At 49.4% G+C, this 22,721-nt stretch overlaps 3 protein-coding genes across 10 annotated transcripts; all 3 read left to right on the top strand.

Moving 5' to 3' along the window:
* The first annotated feature begins 3,706 nt into the window (after positions 1–3,706).
* Positions 3,707–7,711, top strand: Slc10a3 (solute carrier family 10 member 3). 7 transcript variants are annotated; one of them, XM_027921727.2, is made up of 3 exons: positions 3,707–4,418; positions 5,555–5,673; positions 5,923–7,711. In XM_027921727.2, the coding sequence occupies exon 3, from the start codon at positions 6,050–6,052 to the stop codon at positions 7,481–7,483; it is 1,434 nt and encodes a 477-aa protein (XP_027777528.1). In that variant the 5' UTR covers positions 3,707–4,418; positions 5,555–5,673; positions 5,923–6,049; the 3' UTR covers positions 7,484–7,711. The 7 variants fall into 7 exon arrangements, with proteins under 7 accessions (XP_027777528.1, XP_027777527.1, XP_027777526.1 ...); XM_027921726.2 differs by having other exon boundaries at positions 5,487–5,663; XM_027921725.2 differs by having other exon boundaries at positions 5,487–5,673.
* A 652-nt stretch (positions 7,712–8,363) lies between these two features.
* Positions 8,364–11,222, top strand: Ubl4a (ubiquitin like 4A). 2 transcript variants are annotated; one of them, XR_003580577.2, is made up of 5 exons: positions 8,367–8,503; positions 8,704–8,809; positions 9,040–9,248; positions 9,351–10,515; positions 11,080–11,222. XR_003580577.2 is itself a non-coding variant. In XM_027921737.2 (4 exons), exons 1-4 carry the CDS (start codon positions 8,456–8,458, stop codon positions 9,459–9,461), a joined length of 474 nt encoding a protein of 157 aa, XP_027777538.1. In that variant the 5' UTR covers positions 8,364–8,455; the 3' UTR covers positions 9,462–11,222. The 2 variants fall into 2 exon arrangements, 1 of the variants encoding a protein (XP_027777538.1); XM_027921737.2 differs by having other exon boundaries at positions 8,364–8,503; positions 9,351–11,222.
* Positions 11,223–17,173: 5,951 nt separating this feature from the next.
* Positions 17,174–19,326, top strand: Lage3 (L antigen family member 3). Its single transcript, XM_027921716.3, has 3 exons — positions 17,174–17,654; positions 17,990–18,118; positions 18,899–19,326. Exons 1-3 carry the CDS (start codon positions 17,254–17,256, stop codon positions 19,011–19,013), a joined length of 645 nt encoding a protein of 214 aa, XP_027777517.2. The 5' UTR covers positions 17,174–17,253; the 3' UTR covers positions 19,014–19,326.
* Positions 19,327–22,721: the final 3,395 nt, after the last annotated feature.

Raw genomic sequence — 22,721 nt, 5'->3', positions numbered from 1 at the left:
CCTTCAGAATGAAAGTCAAGGGCAGATAGATATCAAGTTAGAGGCATGGGAGTGCCCAGGAAAAAAAGGCCCACCAGGAAGAAAGTAGTTTTTATGCCAGAACTGCAAAGATCAAACCAGAGAAATGAGGACGGCTCAGCCTGCATGTAGATGATGTTCGTAGCAGCCAATGCCCAGCCCTGAGCCTATGCCAAGCTCATAATAGTGTATTCCCTTTTTCTAGGAAACATTTTAGAGCTATTTTATGTTCACAGCAAAACTAAGCAAAAAATATAGTGTCTCCCCCCATCCTCCATTTGTTAAAAATCAATGAATCTACATTGGTTTACATTAGGGTCCACTCTTGGCATTGTACGTTCTGAGTTTTGACAAAATTGTGTAATGACATGTACCCACCACTACAGTATCAAAGGTGTATTTATTTCTAGAAAAAAAATTTGCAGTCTGGGGATTGAACTCAGGGGTGCTTTACTACTGAGCTACATCCTAGCCCTTTTATCTTTAATCTGAGACAGAGTCTTGCTAAATCACTGCGGCTGGCCTGTAACAACTTGCAATCCTACTGCCTCAGCCTCCCAAGTCACTGGGATTACAGCCATGTCCACCATGCCTGGCTCATTTCTTAAATATCTTACTATGGAAAATTTCAAACATCTCCAAAAGTAGAGAGAATAATATGATCAACTCCAATGTACCCTTTACCAGGCTTCTCTAGTAATCAATACATGGCTAATGTCTCATCTGCACACCTGTACTCCCTATATGTTGAAGCAAACCCTACAAAATTTGGCCATTATCCTCACTGTACAGAAAAAAGTAAAGGACCCTGTGAGCTTAAAGAGTTACAATGGAGCCTAGAGGTTAGAAGCTAGGTGTATACAATTCCACAGGTTAGTAGCTTGCCCAAGATGAAACAGAACCTCACTGAGGGTACTCAGTGTAAGGCTGGGAAGTGTATAGACCTCACTATGCCTCCCAATGTGCTGTGATTGTCCAATTTTCCTCCATTTGTCCATTTGTTCACCAAACATTCATGAAGTGCCTGTGTAGGACCAACCACTGTGCTGCAGAATAGGAACACATGAGAGAGCCAGAGTGATAGTTCCTTCTTCCTTGAGGCTGTGCCCCAGTGGGGTGTTGCCCATGTAACAGATGTAAACAGCAGGCCCGCTTTATTCCCCAGTTGGCCCAACATGGGCCAGGAAGCTGATGGTGGGGAACAGAGTCTGGATGAGTTTCCTGCAATCTTTTGCCAGGATATCATGCTCCTCCTACCCAAGGTCAACCCTTTAGAAGTTCAGACATCTTCAGTTACAAGTGCCAGAATGCAAACTGAAACTGATGTATGAAAAAAAAGAAGGATGGTATTTATTGTTCCTTTAATGGGCCCCAAAACCCTTGGGTGCTTCTAGCTCCAATAATGTCACTAGGACATGGGTTCTTTCCATTCCTTGGCTCTGCTTTTCTGTATTTGCTTCATTTTTCCAATATGCTGTCTTCCCAGGTAGTGGGAGGGAGGGAAATAGTAAAGGTGCCAGTGTAGTAACACCAGCAAACAAGACCTCCCACCTTCCCAGTAGTTTCAGTACAAGTACCTAGGGACTAACTCCTTAGTCTAGATTGGATTATGGGCTTATTCTGCCAAAAAAAAATGAGTGGTTTTAACTGGCTACATCTGGGCATGTGCCTGCCCCAGGAGCCAGTGTTGGGATTATCACATTGAAACCATGTGTACTGAACTGAAAGCGGAGAATGGATGGTTCTTTCAGAGAAAACATAAGTTCTATGACTTTATGCTAGATAGGCAAAAACAACAGCTGTCACCATACATCCCTGTGTCATATACTTGTACATATGCTTGTATATGCCCTCTATGCATGCTTACTTATCACAAAATATTTCTGGAGGCCCCTACCTGGAGAGTAGGAGCTAAGCTTGCCTCTCAGAGTCAGCACTGTGGCCCTTTAATACAATACAGTGGTGGATCTCCCATCTTAAGTACATTCATTTTGTTCTGGTCGTTGCTATCATTTGTTATAGCGGTCTCTCAGTCCAGATGACTTCTCTTGCCACAGTCTGGCTGGGCCCAAATGCCGCAGTCTGGCTGGGCACACAATCACGAGCCACCACACAGCTTGTAGATTCAAACAGCAACTCTTTATTCCCGAACTCACACCAGCCGTCTACAATCACGTTCTGGGGAAATCCACGTTCTCTGCCCAAATCCACTCCACTGGGCTTCTATCTCCAAAATATACTGTCTGAATCCCGTGAGAACTCAAGGGGAACTCAGGCAGCAGGATACGCCCTATTCCCAGGAGGAATAATCTTAAACCTGGAACCTAAACTGGGAACTGCCCTAAACACGATTATCTTAAACCGGGAACACCCTAATCCGCCTTGGTCCTTGAGCAAGGTCACCTACATTCAATGTCACTGCAACATGGAGTACACTGGCAAGGAAATTGTCATACCTACTTGGCTAATGGCTCCCAGCATTCTCTTTTGGAACTAGATATCCTTGTTCCAGCCTAGCCATCTCACGTATCCTAGCTCCAAGTACCACCTGCTTCTGTCAGGAATCTACCCCCCACCGCCACCACAGTACCATTTGAGAGGGATAGTATGAATGTTCCAGGATGCCAAGTACATGCACAGAAGTGGTGTACTTATTGGTTCTCTATGGCTAAAGAACAGCCTGGAATTACAGCTGCAAATGTTTTTAATGGTTTATATATCAAAGCCCTTTAAGCATGCATGCCCAACATTTGAACATTTGCTTATATGTCATAAACACATATTAAACTATACAACATTCTTTTTTACAGTGCTGGGAATCCAAACTGAGCCTGACAGGCTAAGCAAGTGTTCTACCACTGAGCTACACTTCTAACCCCAAATACATTTTAAAATAAATTTCCACACAAATGAATTTAAAATCATGTTTATTTGAAAAAAAGGTACTACAACACTTTGCACCTCCAAGGAGCGAGTACTTTAGGCACCACTGCCTCCATCACAGCCATGACAAAAGTTCGTTTTATTATTTTTTACTTATTTATTTTTGAGGTACTGGAGATGGAATCCAGGACCTCATACATACTAGGCAAACGCTCTACCACTGTGATGCACACCCAGCCCAAAGAAGTTAATTTTAGAACAATGCAGACTGATTTTTTGTTGTCCCAGCAAAGTTTGTAAACATACAACCTCCCCGCCCCATTTTTTTATCTAGCACTGGAGATTGAACCCAGGGGTGCTTAACCACTGAGCCACATCCCTAGCCCTTTTTACATTTTATTGAGGGACAAGGCCTTGTTAAGTTACTGAGGCTGGCTTTGAACTCATGATCCTCCTGCCTCAGCCTCCGGAGCCACCAGGATCAGAGGCCTGCGCCACCATGCCCATCTCTTTTTATTCCTTTTCTGTAAAGCCACCGGACCTTAGTAGTACTAAAATGAGTCACACCGGCGGCGATGACCACAGAAAGCCGTAATTCACTGTGCCCGGTTACAATCAGGTGTGACTCAGGAAGCAGTCAGTCCACTGCTCCCTTGACGGCTCGTCGCTCTCAGAAACGTCACATCCGGTTGGAACCTATTATGGTCGCCAGAGGTGAGCGCACCGCTAAGGGAGGGCGGAGATCTGACGCGCAGGCGGAGCCTTGGTGGGGCGGGGTGGGGCGGAGCCCTTGGTGGGCGGGGCGGGGCCCTGGCGGGCTGAGCTCGCGGGCGTCCGCCGCCCCGGCAGGCGCTGGTGTTGAGCTTTGCAGCTGGCGGAAGGTGAGAGCCTTTGGCTGGGTAAAGATAGGCGGGAGGCAGACTCTGGCCCGTCAGCGCTCCGCGATCAGCCACGCGCCACCCCGGCCTGACCAGACCCAGCAGGGAAAGGCCACCGCACATTGGCGAGGCCTGGCGGGGCCCAGAAGTGACGTGAAGGCCCCTGACCTGAGAGTGCCCAGCGGGTTGTGCGTCCTTCTTTCTGCCCGTCTCCACCCCCGGTTTTCACTCAAGCTCTGCTGGTGCTTCACCTGACAACTTCCAGACTCACAGGTGGGGAGGAGCCCAGGTCAGCACTGCCGATTACCCTCACCCCCAAACACTCCACCGCTGTGGAAGAAGCATCAGGGCTGGCATTGCCTTCCCTGCCTTGGGGTGCGTCTGTTCAAACTCTTCCAGCCCCTCAAGCAGAAACCCTGTGGATTGGGGCCAAACTCCTCTTGCAGTGACTCAAGGCGGCCAGCCCTGCTGAAAGGATGGGATGGGAGGTGAAAGGCCCTTAGCCTATTGCTTTGAAATGGTTTATATTACCCTGGTGCCTGCATATTTTTCCCTCCACTTGACTTCTCCTACCCTTTGCTGGTTTTCCTGCCTGGCACCCCCAGCAGTGAAACACAAGGTTGGACCAAGGCCTCCAGGGTAAGTGACCTAAACTCCAAGCCAGCAAGGGCCATGTCATCCTGTGGCGGGGGAGGGGAGACTTTCCCAGGGAAAAACCTTTTGCTGAACCTCCCTCCACTCCCACCTTACCCTCTCCTCAGTTTCAGATAGGAGTGGGGGCAGAGCCAAAGACTAACTAGGATCCAGAGAGGTGGTGGACTCTGAGACACTACAGGGCACAAAGAAATGGACTGCTGTGAATTATAAACACCGTGTGCCCATCCTGGTTGCCCCAGTTCTAGCAGTTGATGTGATACTACTGGGGTGACTGCCCAAATTAAAAACAGGAGGGAGGCAGACCTCCTCCTTTCACTCTGAAGTACCCCACCCTCTGGAAACACTTAAGTCCCACTAGGAATTTCAGGCTCTGGTGGAGTTTTGGGGGAGGCCCAGTACTCTGAGCACAGCAGATCATATGTAATGCAGCAGTTTTAGAAGCTCAAATTCTGGGACTGTCAGAGAAGTGGGAGCTCTTACAGAAGGAGAGGTCCCTCCCAGTCCCTCCCAGTGGACATGTGCTTCTATATGACCCATTCCTGCTACCCCTTCTGGCAACTTCCCTGGGAACAGGGAAACTGCTTCCTACCAAGATCCCTCTCTCATTACTATAGGGCAGGTACAGCAAACCAGGTAGCGACAGCAACAGTTTTCCAACTGCATGCCAGTGGCAGATATCAGCCCCTCAGACCTTTGGTACAGTGGTCACCCACTGCCCACATCACTTTACCACCACTTTGTGCCTGGCAAATGACACTCATATTCCCCAACCTACTCTCCCAGATCTGGACCAAGCCAGTGTTTCCCATCATTCCCCTTTGTTCTCATCCATCTTGTCTCCTTTTCACCCCCCCCCCCAGGTGGTTTTCAAAGATTTCATCCTCACTGTGGTATCACAAAAGCCTTGCTTTATCTGCAATGTTTTTTGAACCCAGAGGCACTTAACCAGTGAGCCACATCCCCAGCTTTTTTTTTTTTTTTTTTTTTTTTGAGATGGGGTTTCATTAAGTTGCTGAGGCTAGCTTTGAACTTGGGATCCTCTTGCCTCAGCTTCCTGAGCCACTGGGATTACAGGTGTGTGCCACTGCACCCAGCTTATATCTGCATCTTGAAACCAGTGTTGAACAGGCTAATGGTGACAGGACTGGAAGTGGCTGTCCTGAATCTCTTGGTATCAGGACATCTCTGCAAGGTCGCTGAGGTGGACAAACCCAAGGAAATCAGCAGGTATCAGCAGGTGAATGGGAATTCCTCTCTCTAGGTAGCACCTCTGTATGAGGAATGGGAAGCTTGAGGCAGCTGTGCTGGAGGAGGGGAAAGCCAAATAGCGCTCAACAACAAGCAGTAGGCATTGCCTTTCTATTCCTGAGCTTGGGATTAGGGGTCCTGCTGAGTCTTCCAGCAGTGGACTTCCAGAAACCCATACTCCTGGGCTTATATCTGCTCACCTTCACCAGCCACCTCTCTGTATCCCTTCCCTTCTCAGAGAGAGCCCTGCCATCAGGAAAGCAGCACAAGACCAGGACCTACTGATGGACCCTTTTCAGGACAACCCAACAGCCGTGGTGCTTTCCTAAGCTGCAGGAGACCTGGGCACACCTTCTGGAAGAGCCATGATGTTCAGGAGGGGTAGGGGCAGCTCTCAGCAGTGGCCTGGCCTGAGAGGGGAGTGTGGTTGCACAGGCCACCTAGGCATGCTCAGAGCTGCCCTGCTGCTCATCAGCCTACCATGGGGGGCCCAAGGGATGGCCAGTACCAACCTCAGCACTGCTCTGGGCCACACTGTGCCATTGACAGAGGGTCGTTACTTGAGCATTGGAGATGGCTCTGTGATGGAGTTTGAGTTTCCTGAGGAGAGTGAGGGCATCATTGTGATCTCAAGCCAATACCCAGGCCAGGCAAATGGAACAGGGCCTGGCCCCACACTGAAGGTCACATCCCTGGACACAGAGGTGCTGACCATCAAGAATGTGAGTGCCATAACCTGGGGTGGTGGGGGTGGCTTTGTTGTAAGCATCCACTCAGGTCTGGCTGGACTGGCTCCACTCCATATCCAGCTCGTGGAATCTCATGAGGCCTCACCCATGCTGATTGAGGAGCGGAGAGATTTCTGCATCAAGGTGTCACCTACTGAAGACACCCCTGCTACCCTCAGCACCAGCCTGGTCCACTTCTCGGAGAACCCAATACTCTACATGCTCTTGCCTCTTATCTTTGTCAACAAGTGTTCATTTGGTTGTAAAGTGGAACTTGAGGTTCTGAAGGGGCTCCTGCAGAGCCCCCAGCCCATGCTTCTGGGCCTCTTGGGCCAGTTTCTGGTCATGCCCTTGTATGCTTTCCTGATGGCCAAAGTCTTCATGCTGCCCAAGGCCCTGGCTTTGGGCCTCATCATTACCTGCTCATCACCTGGAGGTGGGGGGAGCTACCTCTTTAGCCTCCTTCTTGGAGGGGACGTCACCCTGGCCATCTCCATGACTTTCATCTCAACTGTAGCTGCCACTGGTTTCCTGCCACTGTCCTCAGCCCTCTACAGCTATCTTCTCAGCATTCATGAAACTCTCCATGTGCCCATCTCCAAGATCCTGGGGACCCTGCTATTCATTGCTATCCCTATTGCAGCAGGAGTGGTGATCAAGTCCAAGCTCCCCAAGTTCTCTCAGCTGCTGCTTCAGGTCATCAAGCCCTTCAGCTTTGTGCTCATCCTGGGTGGCCTCTTCCTGGCTTACCGCATGGGGGTATTCATCCTGGCAGGAGTCAGGCTACCCATTGTACTGGTGGGCCTCACTGTGCCCCTGGTTGGCCTCTTGGTGGGCTACTGCCTGGCCACGTGCCTAAAGCTGCCAGTGGCCCAGCGGCGGACCGTCAGCATTGAGGTAGGGGTGCAAAACAGCCTACTGGCTTTGGCCATGCTACAGCTGTCCCTTCGCCGCCTTCAAGCAGACTATGCCTCCCAGGCCCCCTTCATTGTGGCCCTGAGTGGTACCTCGGAGATGTTGGCCTTGGTCATTGGCCACTTTATCTATAGCAACCTGTTCCCAGTTCCATGAGGCACCTGGGTCAAGCTTTTATCACCCAACCACCACACTCCATCCCCTGTCCCCACAGTTCTTGTGTACCAAAGGCCTTTAGTTCTCATGCACTATGCACTCAGACAAATCCAAGCTTATTTTTTTTACTGGTTTTTTATTCTCCAGCTTTCAGTGCCAAAGAGGCCATGCTGAGTTAGGTAGGTGGGCAGTGCCCAGAAAATATATTTCAATAAAAGAGAGAAGCAAGCTCGGGTCCCTTCCAGTCTTTGCCCTTTGGGACCTGGAGGTGGGGGAAGGAAAAGTGTACGTGGGTAAGTGTGGGCCAGGGTAAGGGTGAGCTTGAGTGGCACGGTGACCCCTGCCCTGGCTTTCTCTATCAGTCCTTGCCATTTAGCCCCTCACTGAGTGAGGTGGCCTCTTGGTTCTAGGATGAAGGGTGGGCAGATGGAAGCAGAGGCATGGCTTCCCTAGGTGCTCCCAAGCTCAGTCGGGTTTCTGCAGCCAGACTAGAAAGGAGGCAGAAGAACATAAGGCACTATGGTCAGCTTGGCAGGACTGGGCCTGTTGTGTTACTGAGAGACACAATCTGGGGTTGCACTGACCTGCCCCACTAGCAGACTGGGAATTTAGAGGGGGCTGGGTCACCGGTACAGGCGACTGGATTTCCTGGTCATTTCTTCTCCCAAGCCCCAGCTCGTACCTCCTCCCAGTCCTGGCGGGGTGGACGCGCCAACTCCCTGCACAGTGGCAGCGAGAGGACCCGTCAGCCTGGGAGGTCCCAGTGTCTTTGCGAGTCTGCGCCCCACGGCAACTAACTCCTCTTCGAGGGGCGGGGCGGGGGCGGGACCTAGGGGCGTGGGCAAGGCGCACGGGCGTGCCCCTCTCACGGCTTCCGGCGGCGGGCGGTTCCGGCGCGCGCCCGGGACGGCAGCGCGCGACTGGGGGCCGTTGGGGTGCGCGCTGGCCCTAGTGGACGCCTCCGCGGCCGCCATGCAGCTGACGGTGAAGGCGCTCCAGGGCCGTGAGTGCAGCCTACAGGTAGGGTCACCAGGCCCGAACCACCTTCCCCGGCTTGCGCAGTCACAGCCTTCTGGCACAGGGACGGGCAGGGCCCGAGGACGGGAACGGGGCGGCCGGACCAGGGAGGCCGGGAGAATTGCCCTCTGGAGGGGACGCGAGGCTTTTGTCGCTCAGGGGTCGCGGGCTCAATCCCTGCCTCCCACCCTCGGCCCGGTCAGGTGCCGGAAGACGAGCTGGTGTCCACACTGAAGCAGCTGGTCTCCGAAAAGCTGAACATCCCCGTGCGCCAGCAGCGACTGCTGTTCAAGGGCAAGGCCCTAGCAGGTAACAGGGAGTGGATACACCCAGGGAGCCCCCAAGGAAGTCGGGGGATGGGGTGTACAGGCTAACTCCGGCAGCGTGATGGATCTGGGCGCTGGCTCTCGCGCCGAGGGAATCTGTATCCACCACAGCCAGATGCCACAGCGCTCTGCTCTGACTGCTTGAGGCGGTATCATTTCCGGGGCCACTTCCACGGCTGTGGATAAGGAACCCCACCAATCTCTTTTTGGCAGATGGGAAACGACTGTCAGATTACAGCATTGGGCCCAATTCCAAGCTCAACCTAGTGGTTAAACCTCTGGAGAAGGTGTTACTTGAAGAAGGCGCCGCCCGGAGACTGGCCGACTCCGCATCTCCTCCTGTCTGGCAGCTGATCTCCAAAGTCCTGGCTCGCCACTTCAGTGTAGCAGATGCTAGCAGGGTATTAGAACAACTGCAGAGGGTGAGAAGGGACATCCAGTCCCAGCTAGTCCCAGCCCCTGACTGTCACAGCATATCCCTCCCCACTGGCACTGCCTGAATCCTCTTGGCCTTCTCTCCTCAGGATTATGACAGGTCCCTGAGCCGCCTGACACTGGATGACATCGAACGCTTGGCCAGCCGCTTCCTGCACCCTGAAGTGACTGAGGCTATGGAGAAGGGGTTCTCCAAGTAGCATTCTTGGATTATGGGAAGGAGCCCGAGGCTAGGCCACAGCTGCATGTTGCATTAAATGTATTCTCCTGTTGCAGTTTGGCTCATAATAACAATAATAATAGCGGCTGGTATGTACCAGGCTCTTGCTAGGTGCCAGGCACTACTCAAAGCACTTGACCAGGGTTCTCTACCACCCCTGCAATAGAACTGAGACAGCATGGTGGAGGCACCTAGCAATGACATGGGAGAGCCCAAATCTGAGTCCAGCCAGCTTATAGAAGTGCCTCAGTGTGAGAAGGAGGAATGGGCTTTAGCATTTCACATTTAGCCCACTGAGAATAAGCCCTTGAGTGATGTGCCCCCAAGCCTGAAAGGGTAAGCAGTTGGCCCCTGCTGCCCAGTCTTGTCACCTGACCTCTGTGGAGTGTGGCACAGCCCTAAACAAATCTCCACAGGAGGGCAAGTGACAACCAGCCCTGGGCCTCCTCAGCTGCTGCAGCAAGTGTGCTCTTGATAAAGGAAAAGCAGGAACCTGGGAGTCAGAAAGTCACCCCACCTCTGTGGCATGACTTGAAACGAGTTTCTGTGCTACTCTGGTCCCTGACCATTGAGTCTGTGCAGACCTGAACCAATTTCCTTCCTCCTTACCCCAGCCCAGGGTGGAGAGTCCCTACGATGATCTTCCACCTTCTATTCAATAAACAAACCGAAGCCAAAAGTGAAGCTATAGCCAAGCATGGGCCAGAGATGGCATGCCCTTGGTGACACAGCTCTTCTCTGGGGCACCCTGTCTGCTTGTCTCCTCCTGGAGATGAGTAGTTCTCGCCCATAGGGCAGACAGGTCACTTAGCAAGACAGTGTCACAGCTGGGACTCCATCTCAGTCTCTGCACCTAGTGCTTGCCCACAGTATGAAGACGATGCTTCCCATGCTACCTGTATACAGGGGCTTACACTTTGCACACACCTCATTGCCTGAGAAGAAACCTCAGGGTGCTGGAGAGGGCCAGAAGTATGGACTCAGTAGCAGTGGTTCCTCTTTCATCCTGCTCTGTGCATGGTGCTAGAGGTCATGTAAGTACCTACCTTCTCCTTGGAGGAGGCCCCCAGGGGTGGTAGAGATTGGAAGGCAGCCATATGTATTTGGTTCTTCCACTTTCACCATTCTCCATGTGGTCAAGGCTGGACCTGCCTTCCCTGCCATAGGCCCTGCTGCCTGGTCCTTATGGGGTGAACACTGGATCCCCATACTGGAAAGATGAACAGAGGCCTGAGATCAAACAACAGACAGTGGCCTCTGGCCCTTCCTGAGAGCTGGAGACATCACATAGCAGGTATCTGCTTAGGAATATCTGTGGTCTGCCAGCTTACATGATAAACTTACAATACTCTCATTTATTTTGAGTCAGGGAATGTATTTTGAAAATTCACACTAAAGGTGCATGTGAGACTTTTATCCAAAAGGAACTCTATTAGCTAGGCTGGTTTTGGTTTCCAATAATTGTTTTAACAATAAAGGAAACTTAATGGCTTAGGAAACTGAAAAGTCCAGGGTCCTGGCAGTGGAGGAAGAAGTTGACCAGATATCTACTTTCTCTCTGCCTCCCTATGCATCCTCCACTATCTGCTTTATCCCAGGCCAGCACCTCTGGGGATCAAAAGGTGGCTGCCTGCAACTTCGGTGGAACTCTTTGTTCACTGCTGGTGAGGAGCACCTTCTCTCTGTAGATTAGCTTCTGTCTCAGATGTCCCCAACAAATAAATGCTATTGTTATTGGTCAGGACTGCGTCTTGCATCCAATTATTTTGGCCAGGGTGGAGGGTGGTGGCCAGCTCCCTGGAGCTGTGTATGTGGTCTCTGTATACATGGGCTTCCTGGAAGAGGGCTAAACGGGTTTCCTGATTGGTAGCTGCAAACAACGACTGTCCACTACAGGGGATCTGTGTGTCAGAAAGATCAGGACTACTTCGTGGGAGTGAAGGAGGGCTAGAGGGAGGTTCAGACAGCAAGAGTGTTTTCTGAGATTTGCAACTTGCTGTGCCCTATACCGCATGTTTTCAAAGATATTTAAACTTTAGCTAAGGATTCATTGTTCCCATTTTATAGGCAAAGAGACAAACCTTGACATGGTTGTTGAGTTCCTTATGCCAGTGCTTCTCAGGTCTGGGTGCCAGAGGCTGGAGCATGGTGGTTGGTGGTTCCCTTCAGCCAGAGATGAGAAGGAAATGTTCCTGATATATTTGGATGGTATAGTTGGGGGTTTTGCCAAGTGGCTACCTGTGTACTGAGGGTTCTAAATGGAGGGTCCCTTAGGCATCACACTCAAGCCTGTGAGAGATTGTGGGACAGTTACAAAACTGGGGAGTCTGGGAAAGGCTCAATGTTGTGTTGTTGCCTTGAAAGACTGTGGGCACCATCTGCTGGGTGGTCAGACATATAGAAGTCAGGAACTCAGGGGAGATGGGGTTGGACATGGGGACTAAGGAGTAAGGGGTACCTCAGGATATGTGCTGATAGAAGACAGGACCTGAGAAACAAAGAAGATACCCTTTGATGGTCAATCACTGAACTGTTCTAAGCCTTTACTATGCAGAGTTCATAGCTCATTTCAACTTAACCTGACTACCAAATACTGGGAAGTGGAGGAGCCACTTGAACCCAGGCCTGGTCTGATCTTCAAGCCTATGTGAACATGCTGCTTTGCCCAGGAATTATCTATAGACGGGAAATCCTAGAAGCTATTAGAATGGGTGAAATGGTTTTCCAGAGATACTGGCATGAAAAGGGAAGATTCAAGGAACTTCTTTTTGTTGATTTTGGTACTGGGGATTGAACTCAGGGCACATTACCACTGAGCTACTCCCTATCCCTTTTTATTTTGATGCAGAGTATCACTAAGTTGCTGAAGGCCTCTAACTTGCAATCCCTCTGGTCTCGGCCTCCCTAGTCCCTGGAATTACAGGCCTGTGCCTTTGCACCCAGCTGAGAAATTTCAACTAGAGAGGAGGCAGAGGAGTATACCTCCAACACAGGAAGACAGAGACAGCTGGAGTGGGCTTCCAGGAAGGGGAGGCCATCTAGTGCTGCCAAGATGTGAAGCAAGGATAGAATGGAGACTCCTCCAGAGTTAGTAATGAGGTTGTTGGCAATGCTGGATGAAGAAAGCCACTATATGGTGGACCTGGCAGTGAGAGAAGATAAGGAGGTGGCCATAGTAACTGGGACCCCACATTCCAGGCACTGTGCCCTCTGAGACAAGTGTCCATCCCAAAATGGTGTCACTGCCTCCTGCCCAATACCAGGAGACCCAACACTGGCCCCTTATATAGGAAGCTTAGGGCAGTCCCTGAGCCCCAGGAATGTGTGATCAGGATAACACAAGGAAATGGCAGCATGAGTGAAGGGCCCAGATAAAGTGGCCTCTCCAAGACAGAAGTAGTGTTTCAGCTGGAATAAGATGTTTGGGAGGCCATTTCTTTTCTTCTTTTTTTAGAGAATTTTTAATATTTATTTTTTAATTTTTGGCGGACACAACATCTTTGTTTGTATGTGGTGCTGAGGATCGAACCCGGGCCGCACGCATGCCAGGCGAGCGCGCTACCGCTTGAGCCACATCCCCAGCCCTGGGAGGCCATTTCTTAAGGGACCACAAGAGGGTCAGAATCAAGGGGAGCAAGCAGCATTTGAAGTGAGGCTTATTGAGTCAGGGTGCCCAGGCAACAACTTTTTTTTATTTTTATTTTTTAGTTATACTTGGACACAACATCTTTATTTTATTTATTTTTATTTGGTGCTGAAGATCGAACCCAGGGCCTCGCACATGCTAGGCGAGTGTTCTGCTGAGTCACATTTCCAGCCCCATGATATCCTACTTTCTGGCCCTACAAGATGCTCCAGGTAGCTGGGCATGGTCGCACATGCCTGTAATCCCAGGAATTCAGTGGGGCCGAGGCAGGAGGATTACAAGGTTGAGGCTAGCCTCAGCAACTTAGCGAGGCCCTAAGCAACTTAATGAAACCCTCTTCCAAAATTTAAAAAATAAAATCAATTTTTTAAAATGGCTGAGGATGTAGCTTAGTGTAAAGCACCCCTGGGTTAAATCCCTAATACCAAAACAAACAAACAAACTCCAGGCTCATCATGTAGTTATTCTGGTTATTCCTGTTCAAACCCAAGAACCAGCCATTTCTTTTTCAAAGAGCCCTAGTTCCTTTTAGTGGGGAGTGGTATTTAGAAACTAAGATGTATGTGCAGAATATTCTCATTGCTACTGGGGTGTCATTGATTCCTGGACTCTTTCCACAGAGCTTGGAAATACATATATTTTTAAGAAATCACACTTTCATACTGAAACCTCCAATTACAATCCAGCATCACAGTTCTTTCACACCTTACCTCATTCCACAGTGAGAATTCTGATTTCTGACAACATCAATATATTTACTCATTTTTCTCTACCAGATACAGTCTATCTTAAAAGTTTGTTCAAAATAGCTTCACACCCACTTCATCCCTACCATTATCAACTGCAAATATGCTAAGAATAAAGCCAATTCTTTTTGTCCCACAAAGGGACCACAGTAAGAGAGCTGAGCTTAAAAGGTATTTCACTACCTTCTCTCTATGGTTTCATCATAAAGGCTCAATTTTGCTCTGATTCAACTACAACATTTTATTTTTTATTTCACTCTTTCAAATTTACTTTTGAACACGTGAAATATTTACATACTTCAAAAGTCAAAAATACATTAAAAGGAAATATTCCAAGAAATCCCCTTACCTATCTTAATTTCCTATAAATGACCATTTCGATTATTGTTTATCCTTTTTTTCAAATAACTTCATTTTTATCAGAAATTCTCATTCTTTTTAAAAAGAACTTTTTTAGTTATAGACAGACACAATATTTTTATTTTGTTTATTTATTTTTTTCTGGTGCTGAGGATCAAACCCAGTGCCTCACATGTGTGAGGCAAGTGCTCCGCCACTGAGCCACAACCCCAGCCCAAAAATTTTCATTCATTTTTATTGCTGTATAGGACTAACATATGAATATGTTATAGCTTATTATATTTAGTTTATCTCTTTATTGAGGGACTTATGCATTGTATCTAATAGTTTTCTATTATCGATCGTGTTACAGAAATTTTGTGTATATGTTTCATTTTGTGGAGTAACTCTTACATGCAGTAACTCTTACATGCATGACTGCTGATTCAGAGACAGTGGTGGACATCTATCTACCTTAGTACTGATTCATCCAACAAGATGCAAATCACCTACTGCATACATTGCACTGTACTGAGTGCTGGGGATATATTAAAAAACTGAATAAAAGAAAAGGCACAAAACAATATCAACAATAAAACAAAAATATAATTTCAGATCATTAGAAATTCTATACAGCAAATTGAAGCCAGGTGTGGTAGCACACTTCTGTAATCTGAGGTACTTGGGAGGCTGAGGCACGAGAATCACAATTGGAGGCCAGCCTGGGCAACTTAGTGAAACCCTATCTCAAATAAAAATAAAAATGGTTAGGGATGTAGCTTGGTGGTTTCAGGCCCTGGGTTCAATCCTCAGTACTGATAAGAAAAAGAAGAAAGAAAAGGAGCCGGACTTGGTGGTATACACCTGTAATCCCAGTGGCTTGAGAGGCTGAGGCAGGAGGATTGAGAGTTCAAAGCCAGCCTCAGCAACAGTGGGGAACTAAGCAACTCAGTAAGACCCTGTCTCTAACTAAAATACAAGAAAGGGCTGGGGATGTGGCTCAGTGGTGGAGTGCCCCTGAATTCAATCCCCTGTACTGCCCCCCCCAGAAAAGGAGAAGGACAAGAAGAATAATAAGAGGAGGAGGATGAGGATGGTGCCTTTACTCATAAAAAAGGAGAAGAAACAGGAGAAGAAGGAAGGAATGAAAAAGAAAATCAATCAAAGAGTGTTGAAGGTGTTCAGGGAGAGATGGTTCCCATTGGGGGGGCTAGTAGTGGAAAGGGAGATAAGTGTGGTTTAGAGATAAACCCAAGAGGACTTGCTTATATAGCTCAATGTTTAATCATTCCTTTTGATTACAAAGAAGGAAAATGGAAGATTGGGGCTGGAGTTGTGGCTCAGCGGTAGAGCGCTTGCCTTGCATGTGCAAGGTCCTGGGTTCACTCCTCAGCACCACATATAAATAAATAAATAAATAAAATAAAATAAAGGTATTGTGTCCAACTACAATTGAAAAATAAATATTAAAAAAAAAAAAAACAGAAGATCAACACAACCACCCTCAGAAATTTCATGTCATTTAAAAAACTTTTTTGTTGCTATTGTTAGTGGGGATTAAACCCAGGGGTTCTTAATCACTGAGTCACATCCCAGCCCTCACCTTCATTTTTTTTTTATTAGAGATAGAGTCTTGCTAAGTTGCTTAGGGCCTCACTAAGTTGCTGAGGCTTGCTTTGAACTTTCAATCCTCCTGCCTCTGCCTCACAAGCCGCTGGGATTACAGGCATGCACCACCATGCCCAGCTAAAAACTCTTTGATTGTAAATGTCACCTTAGGTCCCTAAAAAAAAAAAAACTGGAAAACATAAAAAAGTAAGTTAAAATCATCTACCATCCTATCACCCAGAGATCCTGAGTACTTACACACTATCGTATTTTTAAAAATATTTTTTAGTTGTATATGCACAATGATACCTTTGTGGGTTTTTTTTTTTTTCATTGTTTTTTAATGTGGTGCTGAGGATCAAACCCAGTGTATGCTAGGCAAGCCTCTACCACTAAGCCACAACTGCAGCCCCAACACAGGCGTATTTTCCAAGGATTTCTATGCATACACTGTATGATATACTAAATTGGTATTTTGGTTATTACAGTTTTTGCACTGTTTTTCCACATATTAGACCTATTCCCACTGAGGATACTTTGGTTGAAGTCCCTGTTGACTTGCCATGTCTGCACTGGTAGGTTTCCCCTTCACACAGCCCAGTCCAACATGCTCCTTCTAAGAATCAAATTGGATTAGTTCATCATCAACTGAAAAGCCCTCTTGTGTGGGCCAATGGGAGGATACAAGACCGGTCATACTACTCACTCTCTGCAAATCTCTTCAGGGGTGTCATTTCTTGGGGACCACTGAAGCTGGAAAATAGCCAGGGCAGGTATCTGGCCGCAGGCAGGGATTCCTCACCCAAGACCACCAGGTAAGCTGAGGTAAGACCAATTTGCATTAGTGCATTGAGCTCTTAAGGATACTCTAAGGGGCGGGGCTTCGTGAGGGAGAGCTGATTGGCTGGGCAGCCAAAGACGTCTCCGGGATTGCTGGGCCGGGTCAGCTGGGTGGGAAGCAGTAACGCGCCCATTGGAGCCATTTGTTTGCCTGTTTGAGCAGCCACTTTAGGAAGCCCAAGTCACCTCCTGCTCTGATGCATGGAGTTTTGTGAGGGAACCTTAGTCTTCCAGGCCCGAGGGTAGCACAGCTAGCTTGAAGGGAACAGATCACACACCTGATGGCCTTGTTAGGGAATGTTCGCAAAGGCCCCCTGGGATTGAGTCGTGTACAAAAGGGCAGAGTTTTTGGAGGGGACTTCAGTCTCTCTGGCTGATGGGATCAACGAAGGTCCCAGGCTGAGCCGTGACGGCAGGAACTGACTACGAGACATGCCGACTCACCAGCAGCTGGTCTGCGCAGGCGCGGGAGGGGTCAAGCGTTAGGGGGCGGGGTTTCAGGCAGGAACCAAAGAATCTCGGCACTCAGCGGAGAGGACGAGCTGTTGGACTAGCGCTCGGAGGGTGGGGTGGAAGGCGGAGCAGTGGTGGACATGCAGGCCCCAAACGCAAGTACAGGCAACACGGCGGGCCGTGAAGGCAACGCGGCGGGCCGTGGAGGCAACTCGGCGGGCCGTGGAGGCAGCGCGGCGGTCCGCGAAGGCGACGCGGCGGTCCGTGAAGGCGACGCGGGCCGTGAAGGCGACGCGGGCCGTGGAGGCGACGCGGGCCGTGGAGGCGACGCGGGCCGTGGAGGCAGCGCGGGCCGTGGAGGCAGCGCGGGCCGTGGAGGCAGCGCGGCGGGCCGTACCTGCCAGGGTGCTCGCTGCTGCTGCACCTGCAATACTACTGATATAGTGGTAGCTGCTGCCCGTGCATGTTACAGTGCTGCACCAGGTTCTGGCACAGACGGGTCTTCATCAAACAGAGGGCGTCTAATCCGGCCACACATGTTGTATCCTACCCCAGGAGACAGCGGGTCTGACTGTGGCAGGGATACAGGTAGCTTGGGGAAAAGAGAAGGGCAGAGGAGGTAGCAGGTTGTCCTGGAAAAGGAAACCCGCTATTGCGCACATTCAAGCAGAAGGGCGGGGCCATCTGGGCATGAGGGGCGGGTGCTATGAGAGCAGAGAATGAACAGGGTGAGGCTGTGGTGGGTTAGGACCAGGGATGACCTGAGGAGTGTGGAGGGAGGTCTGAAGGGGTTTAGATTAGGGTGGCCTGAGATGGGATGTGGAAGGAATACAGAGAAACCGAATTTGGATGGTGCCTTTACTCAGTCTCCACCAGTGCCCTCAGGGTGCCTTTCCCCAGCCCTCTGGAAGCACAAATCGCCCACGGATCCCTGGCTCCAGATGCTGAACCACACCGAGGGGTGATTAACAAGCAACTTATGGTGAGGGGCAACGTTCTGGCCATGTAAGTCACAGAAGGGGCTGGCAGTTAAGGGTGGGTGCCAAGTGGCTGGGTCAGTCTCGACCTGGGGATACTACATTGGAGACATGCAGACAACAAGGTTTACTTCTAAGGAGAAGGAAGGGTGCACTGGGCCACTCTGCCTAAGGGGTTCTGTAATAACAAGTCCCCAAAGGTGTTATGCTTTAAATGTGAAGTGTCCCCCAAAAGCTCATGTGTGATATAATGCAAGAATGTTCAGAGGTGAAATGACTGTGTTATGAGACATGTAACTATTTCTGTTAAAGTCATATTTTCATCACTGTAAACAAAAGACCTAACAAGTTTATTTTGACTCATGGTTTCAGAGGTTCAGTCCATACTCTGCTAACTCCATTGCTCTGCACGTGAGGTGAGGCAGAATACCCTGGCAGAGGGACATAGCAGAAGAAAGGCACTCAGGACATGACAGCAGGAAGCAGAGGGAGAAAGAGAAAGTTCTGCTAACCAGAGACAAAATATAAACCCCAAAGCACATCACCAGTGACCCACCTCCTCCAGCCACACCCCACCTGCCTACAGTCACCATCCTGTTAATCTGTACTCCACTGATCTGGCATAACTCTCATATCCAATCATTTAACCTCAGAACATTCTTGCATTGCTCACAGATGAGCTTCTAGGGGACACCACATATCCAAACCATAACACAAAGGTTTGGTGTAATACATACCTGAGGAGCAGAGCTACAAAGACAAGAACTTACTACCTCCAACTCAATTTTCTTTTTCCCTCACTTTTTAGCAAATGGACATCTGAAGATGCTCGCCTCCTCCGGATTTCCATCATCAACTGTCTTGAACAGCTTTCCCTGGTGTTGAGGACCATGCAGCTCTTTGGGCCCCCCATTCCCCGCTAAGCTTGGGAAAATGGATCCAGTTTAACATTATGACCCATTTCTAGGCAGTACATGGTTCCCTAGGGCAACGATTTCCAAAGTACTTGCTACTTAAGTATGGGGATCTAAATAAAAATTTATTGAGATTGGCCCTGGGACACTTAAGAGTCCTCTTTTTTTTGTATGGTGCTGGGGATTGAACCCAGGGCCTTGTACATGCTAGGCAAGCACTCTACCCACTGAGCTATATCCCCAATGCCAAAAGTCCTCTTTAGTTTGGTCTTTTACATGTTTCTTAATGCAGAAAATAAAACTAAGTTAGTCATCTGCATCAGTTTTCTCAGCCTCTGTGCCTCCACATTTTCTTGCCTTTTATCCTTGTGTTGTGTGTGTGGGGGGTGGGTTCTAGGATTCAGATAGTACTACAAATTAATTGAAGACAATTTCAGAAACAGAAGATGAGCTGGGGCCCGTGGCACATGCCTGTAATCCTAGCAGCTCGGGAGGCTGAGACAGGAGGATCATGAGTTCAAAGCCAGCCTCAGCAAAAGTGAGACGCTAAGCAACTCAGTGAGACCCTGTCTCTAAATTAAATACAATACAGAGATGAGGAACTCTTCTTAGGTTTAGAGTTCTATTCATATATGAAATATATAGCAGTAACATACAGTGCATAATTTTCACAAACGTAACATTCTTTCCTGAGTTGTTTTCACATAACCTTTTCTGATTTCTAAAAATTTTTCCAAAAATACATTATCAAACAAAAACATGAGATGCACTGTAATGTAATTGTTGAACATGTAGACCATTTCCCACTTCTTCCCCTATTTTTTTCTTTTGGTACTGGGGATTGAACTCAGAGGCACTTTACCACAGAGCCACATCCCATAACCCTTTTTATTTTGGGGGAGGGCAAGTACTGGGCATTGAACTCGGGGACAGTCAGCCACTGAGCGCCAACCCCAGCCCTATTTTGTATTTTATTTGGAGACAGGGTCTCACTGAGTTGCTTAGTGCCTCGCTGTTACTGAGGCTGGCTTTAAACTTGTGATCTTCCTGTCTCAGTCTCCCAAGCTGCTGGGATTACAGGCATGCACCACTGTGCCTGGCTATTTTTTATTTTTTCAGATAAGGTCTCAGTAAGTTGCTTATGGCCTAAGTAGCTGAGGCTGGCCTTGAACTTGTGGTCCTCCTGCCTTAGCCTTCAGAGTTGCTGGGATTACAGGCATGCACCACCATACCCAGCCTTCCATTTCCCACCTTTAATAAGTAATGGTTTCTCTGAGATTATGTATATAATTGAATGGATGGTTATTCCCTTCAGATACTTCCAAGAATTAGAATTACTGAGTAAACCATTTACTTTTCAATTAACAGTTTAAGGCTCTTGATTTACGGTTCAAAACTGCTCTCCAGAATATGAACCCACCCATCAGAATGCTGGCTGCTCACATCCTACATGCCACTGACCCACCACCAAAGAAAACACCACCACCACCTTCCACACTGCACAAACACTCTGCCTTTGTGTTTGCGTGAGAAGAACAGCCGCCCAGAAACATTTGAGTAGGAATTTTGTGGCTTCCCCACCTTGTGAGGAAAAGGGCTGGGACAATTGGCTCAAGGTTTTGGGGGTGGAGTTAGCTCCTGGTGAGATATGGTGCTAGAGTCACTCTGACAGCCCTTTTGCACACGCCATCCAACTCTCCCGGTAGATAATCTCGTCTTCTGAGAATAGAGGCAGTTGTGCCTCTTCTTTTCCACTCTGGCTTCCAGTGATTGATTTCCCTCCCCAACGTGGGTTGCATTTCCCCATGTCTTTGTATCCCAGGTAGTGTTTTCTTTCTCTCTTTGTGGTCCTGGAGATGGAACCAGGTGTGTGCACATGGTAGGCCAGCACCCTGCCACTGAGCCACACCCCCAGCCCTTTGCGCCTTACTGTGGCCGAGTCGTCTTTGGCTAGCTCTGGTTGACTGAGGTACCACTTATGTATGTGCTATAAAATTCACCCATTTCCCACACACTGTCCTGTGCTGACAGTTACCACTGTTAGGTGCAGGGCAGGCTGAGCTAAGTTGTCTGCAGGGCAGGTTGAACAAACGTTAGCTGCAGGGTAGCCCGGGCACTCAAACCCCGCTCTGTCTGGTCCTTTATCACCTGTTTGCGTCAAGTCTGAACATTCAACCCCACTCAAGGCTGAACACTCAACCCCACCCGTCTGGTGCAGTGGAAACCCACATCTGACCCCTGCCCCATGTGCCTGAAGGCAGAAGATGACGCTACTGTACGATCCAATCACTGTACGCCAACAAGGCAGCTTGCAGACCCAAAGACCCCGTTAGATTCTGGCTATAAAAACTCCCTCCTGCCGGGCCTCCCCCCGATCTTGCTCTCTTTCTTCTCTTGCACCTCTCTCTCTCTCTCCTTTTTTCTCTTTTGCACTGCTGCAATAAAGATCTCTTGGTCGCTCCGAGTGTCGTGGTCGCTTTCAACCACCACCACAATGTGGTTGGCACTATGGACGGACTACCTGCGTCACTCTGTGGCTTGTATTCCTAAGTCAGGACCCAATGTTCCTCTGTTCCAAACCCTCCAGTGGGCTTCCCTCTCACACTCTGAGTCAAAGGCAAATCCTCGGGCTGGAGGTGTAGCCCAGTGGTAGAACACTTGCCCAGCATGCACGAGGCCCTGGGCTTGACCCCTAGCACCTGCATCAAAGGAGGGAAAACAGCACAGGTCCCTTACAGTGGCCTGCAAGTCCAATATGATCTGGCCTGTGTCTTCTCTGGCCTCCTCCACTCCCACTCTCCTTCTGGCTCGCTCGCGTGCAGCCACCTGGGCCTCTCCGCCTCCACAAAGCACACCAGACAGACCCACTCCTGCCTGGGGGGCCTTTGCCTGTTTGTAGCTGGCTTCCCCAGCATTCTACCTGGCTCACCAAAATGTCATCCTCAATGAGGCTTTCCTGGCCACCCCATTTAACACTGCATCCTCCCTTCTCCCCACCTGCATCACTCTTAACAGGTGTGGGGGCTAAGACATGAAGGCAGGTGCACCTGGATGGGAGTCACAGCTCCAACAGTAAGGAGCTGCCAGGCCTCAAGGAGTCTGGGTGCGGCTGAATCCACTGGAAGGTTTTAAACACGGTGGGAACTTGCCTTACATCTTAACAGCATCCCTCTGCCTCCCACACTAAGGATGAGCCGAAGGGGGGCAGGGATGGAAGCAGGGAGACTGGCATCTGGGCACCTTCCATCTGGGTGGGGACCGTGGAGGCGAGGAAAAAAGAGCAGACTCTGAAGATATCTTGACGCTGGAACCACGGAAATTAGCCAGCGGACGGGCTGTGGCCTTGGACCCCCTCAAATCCTCAGAAACTCTGTGAAGAGTTGCCCTTTCCTCCCATCACGGGAGTCCAGCTCACCCAGACCCCAACGGGTCTACCCGCCCCGCCCAAAGACAAACCCGCACGCTGACCCCATTTCCCCAACATTTAATTAGGAAAGATCACGACTTGAACAAAGAGACTCATGCAACACCAGAGGAGAGATTTGGGGCTCTGGGACCCGAGATGGGGCCAGATTCCTCAGAGGAGGCAGAAGACACCAAGCAGTAAGGCACTGCCACCTCGGCCCCTCGGGGCGAGCGAGCGCACCAGGGGGTTGTGGGCAGGGGGCAGCTGAGGCTGAGGGGCTCTGGGGCAACACTGAGGAAGTCTGGCAGTAG

The sequence above is a fragment of the Marmota flaviventris genome, chromosome X (genome assembly GCF_047511675.1).
Source record: "Marmota flaviventris isolate mMarFla1 chromosome X, mMarFla1.hap1, whole genome shotgun sequence".
In the NCBI taxonomy this organism is placed as follows: domain Eukaryota; kingdom Metazoa; phylum Chordata; class Mammalia; order Rodentia; family Sciuridae; genus Marmota; species Marmota flaviventris.
Note: the sequence above shows the minus strand (reverse complement) of the source record. Positions and strands in the feature narration are given on the sequence as shown.

Bases quoted from the DNA above. Each gene is read 5' to 3' on its own strand.
- Slc10a3 (XM_027921729.2), top strand. From the start codon at position 6,050: ATGATGTTCAGGAGGGGTAGGGGCAGCTCTCAGCAGTGGCCTGGCCTG.
- Ubl4a (XM_027921737.2), top strand. From the start codon at position 8,456: ATGCAGCTGACGGTGAAGGCGCTCCAGGGCCGTGAGTGCAGCCTACAG. The intron at 8,504-8,703 runs GTAGGGTCACCA...CGGCCCGGTCAG, and splicing joins GCCGTGAGTGCAGCCTACAG to GTGCCGGAAGACGAGCTGGT. The intron at 8,810-9,039 runs GTAACAGGGAGT...TCTTTTTGGCAG, and splicing joins CAAGGGCAAGGCCCTAGCAG to ATGGGAAACGACTGTCAGAT.
- Lage3 (XM_027921716.3), top strand. From the start codon at position 17,254: ATGCAGGCCCCAAACGCAAGTACAGGCAACACGGCGGGCCGTGAAGGC. The intron at 17,655-17,989 runs GTATCCTACCCC...AGTCTCCACCAG, and splicing joins CTAATCCGGCCACACATGTT to TGCCCTCAGGGTGCCTTTCC. The intron at 18,119-18,898 runs GTAAGTCACAGA...CTCACTTTTTAG, and splicing joins AGGGGCAACGTTCTGGCCAT to CAAATGGACATCTGAAGATG.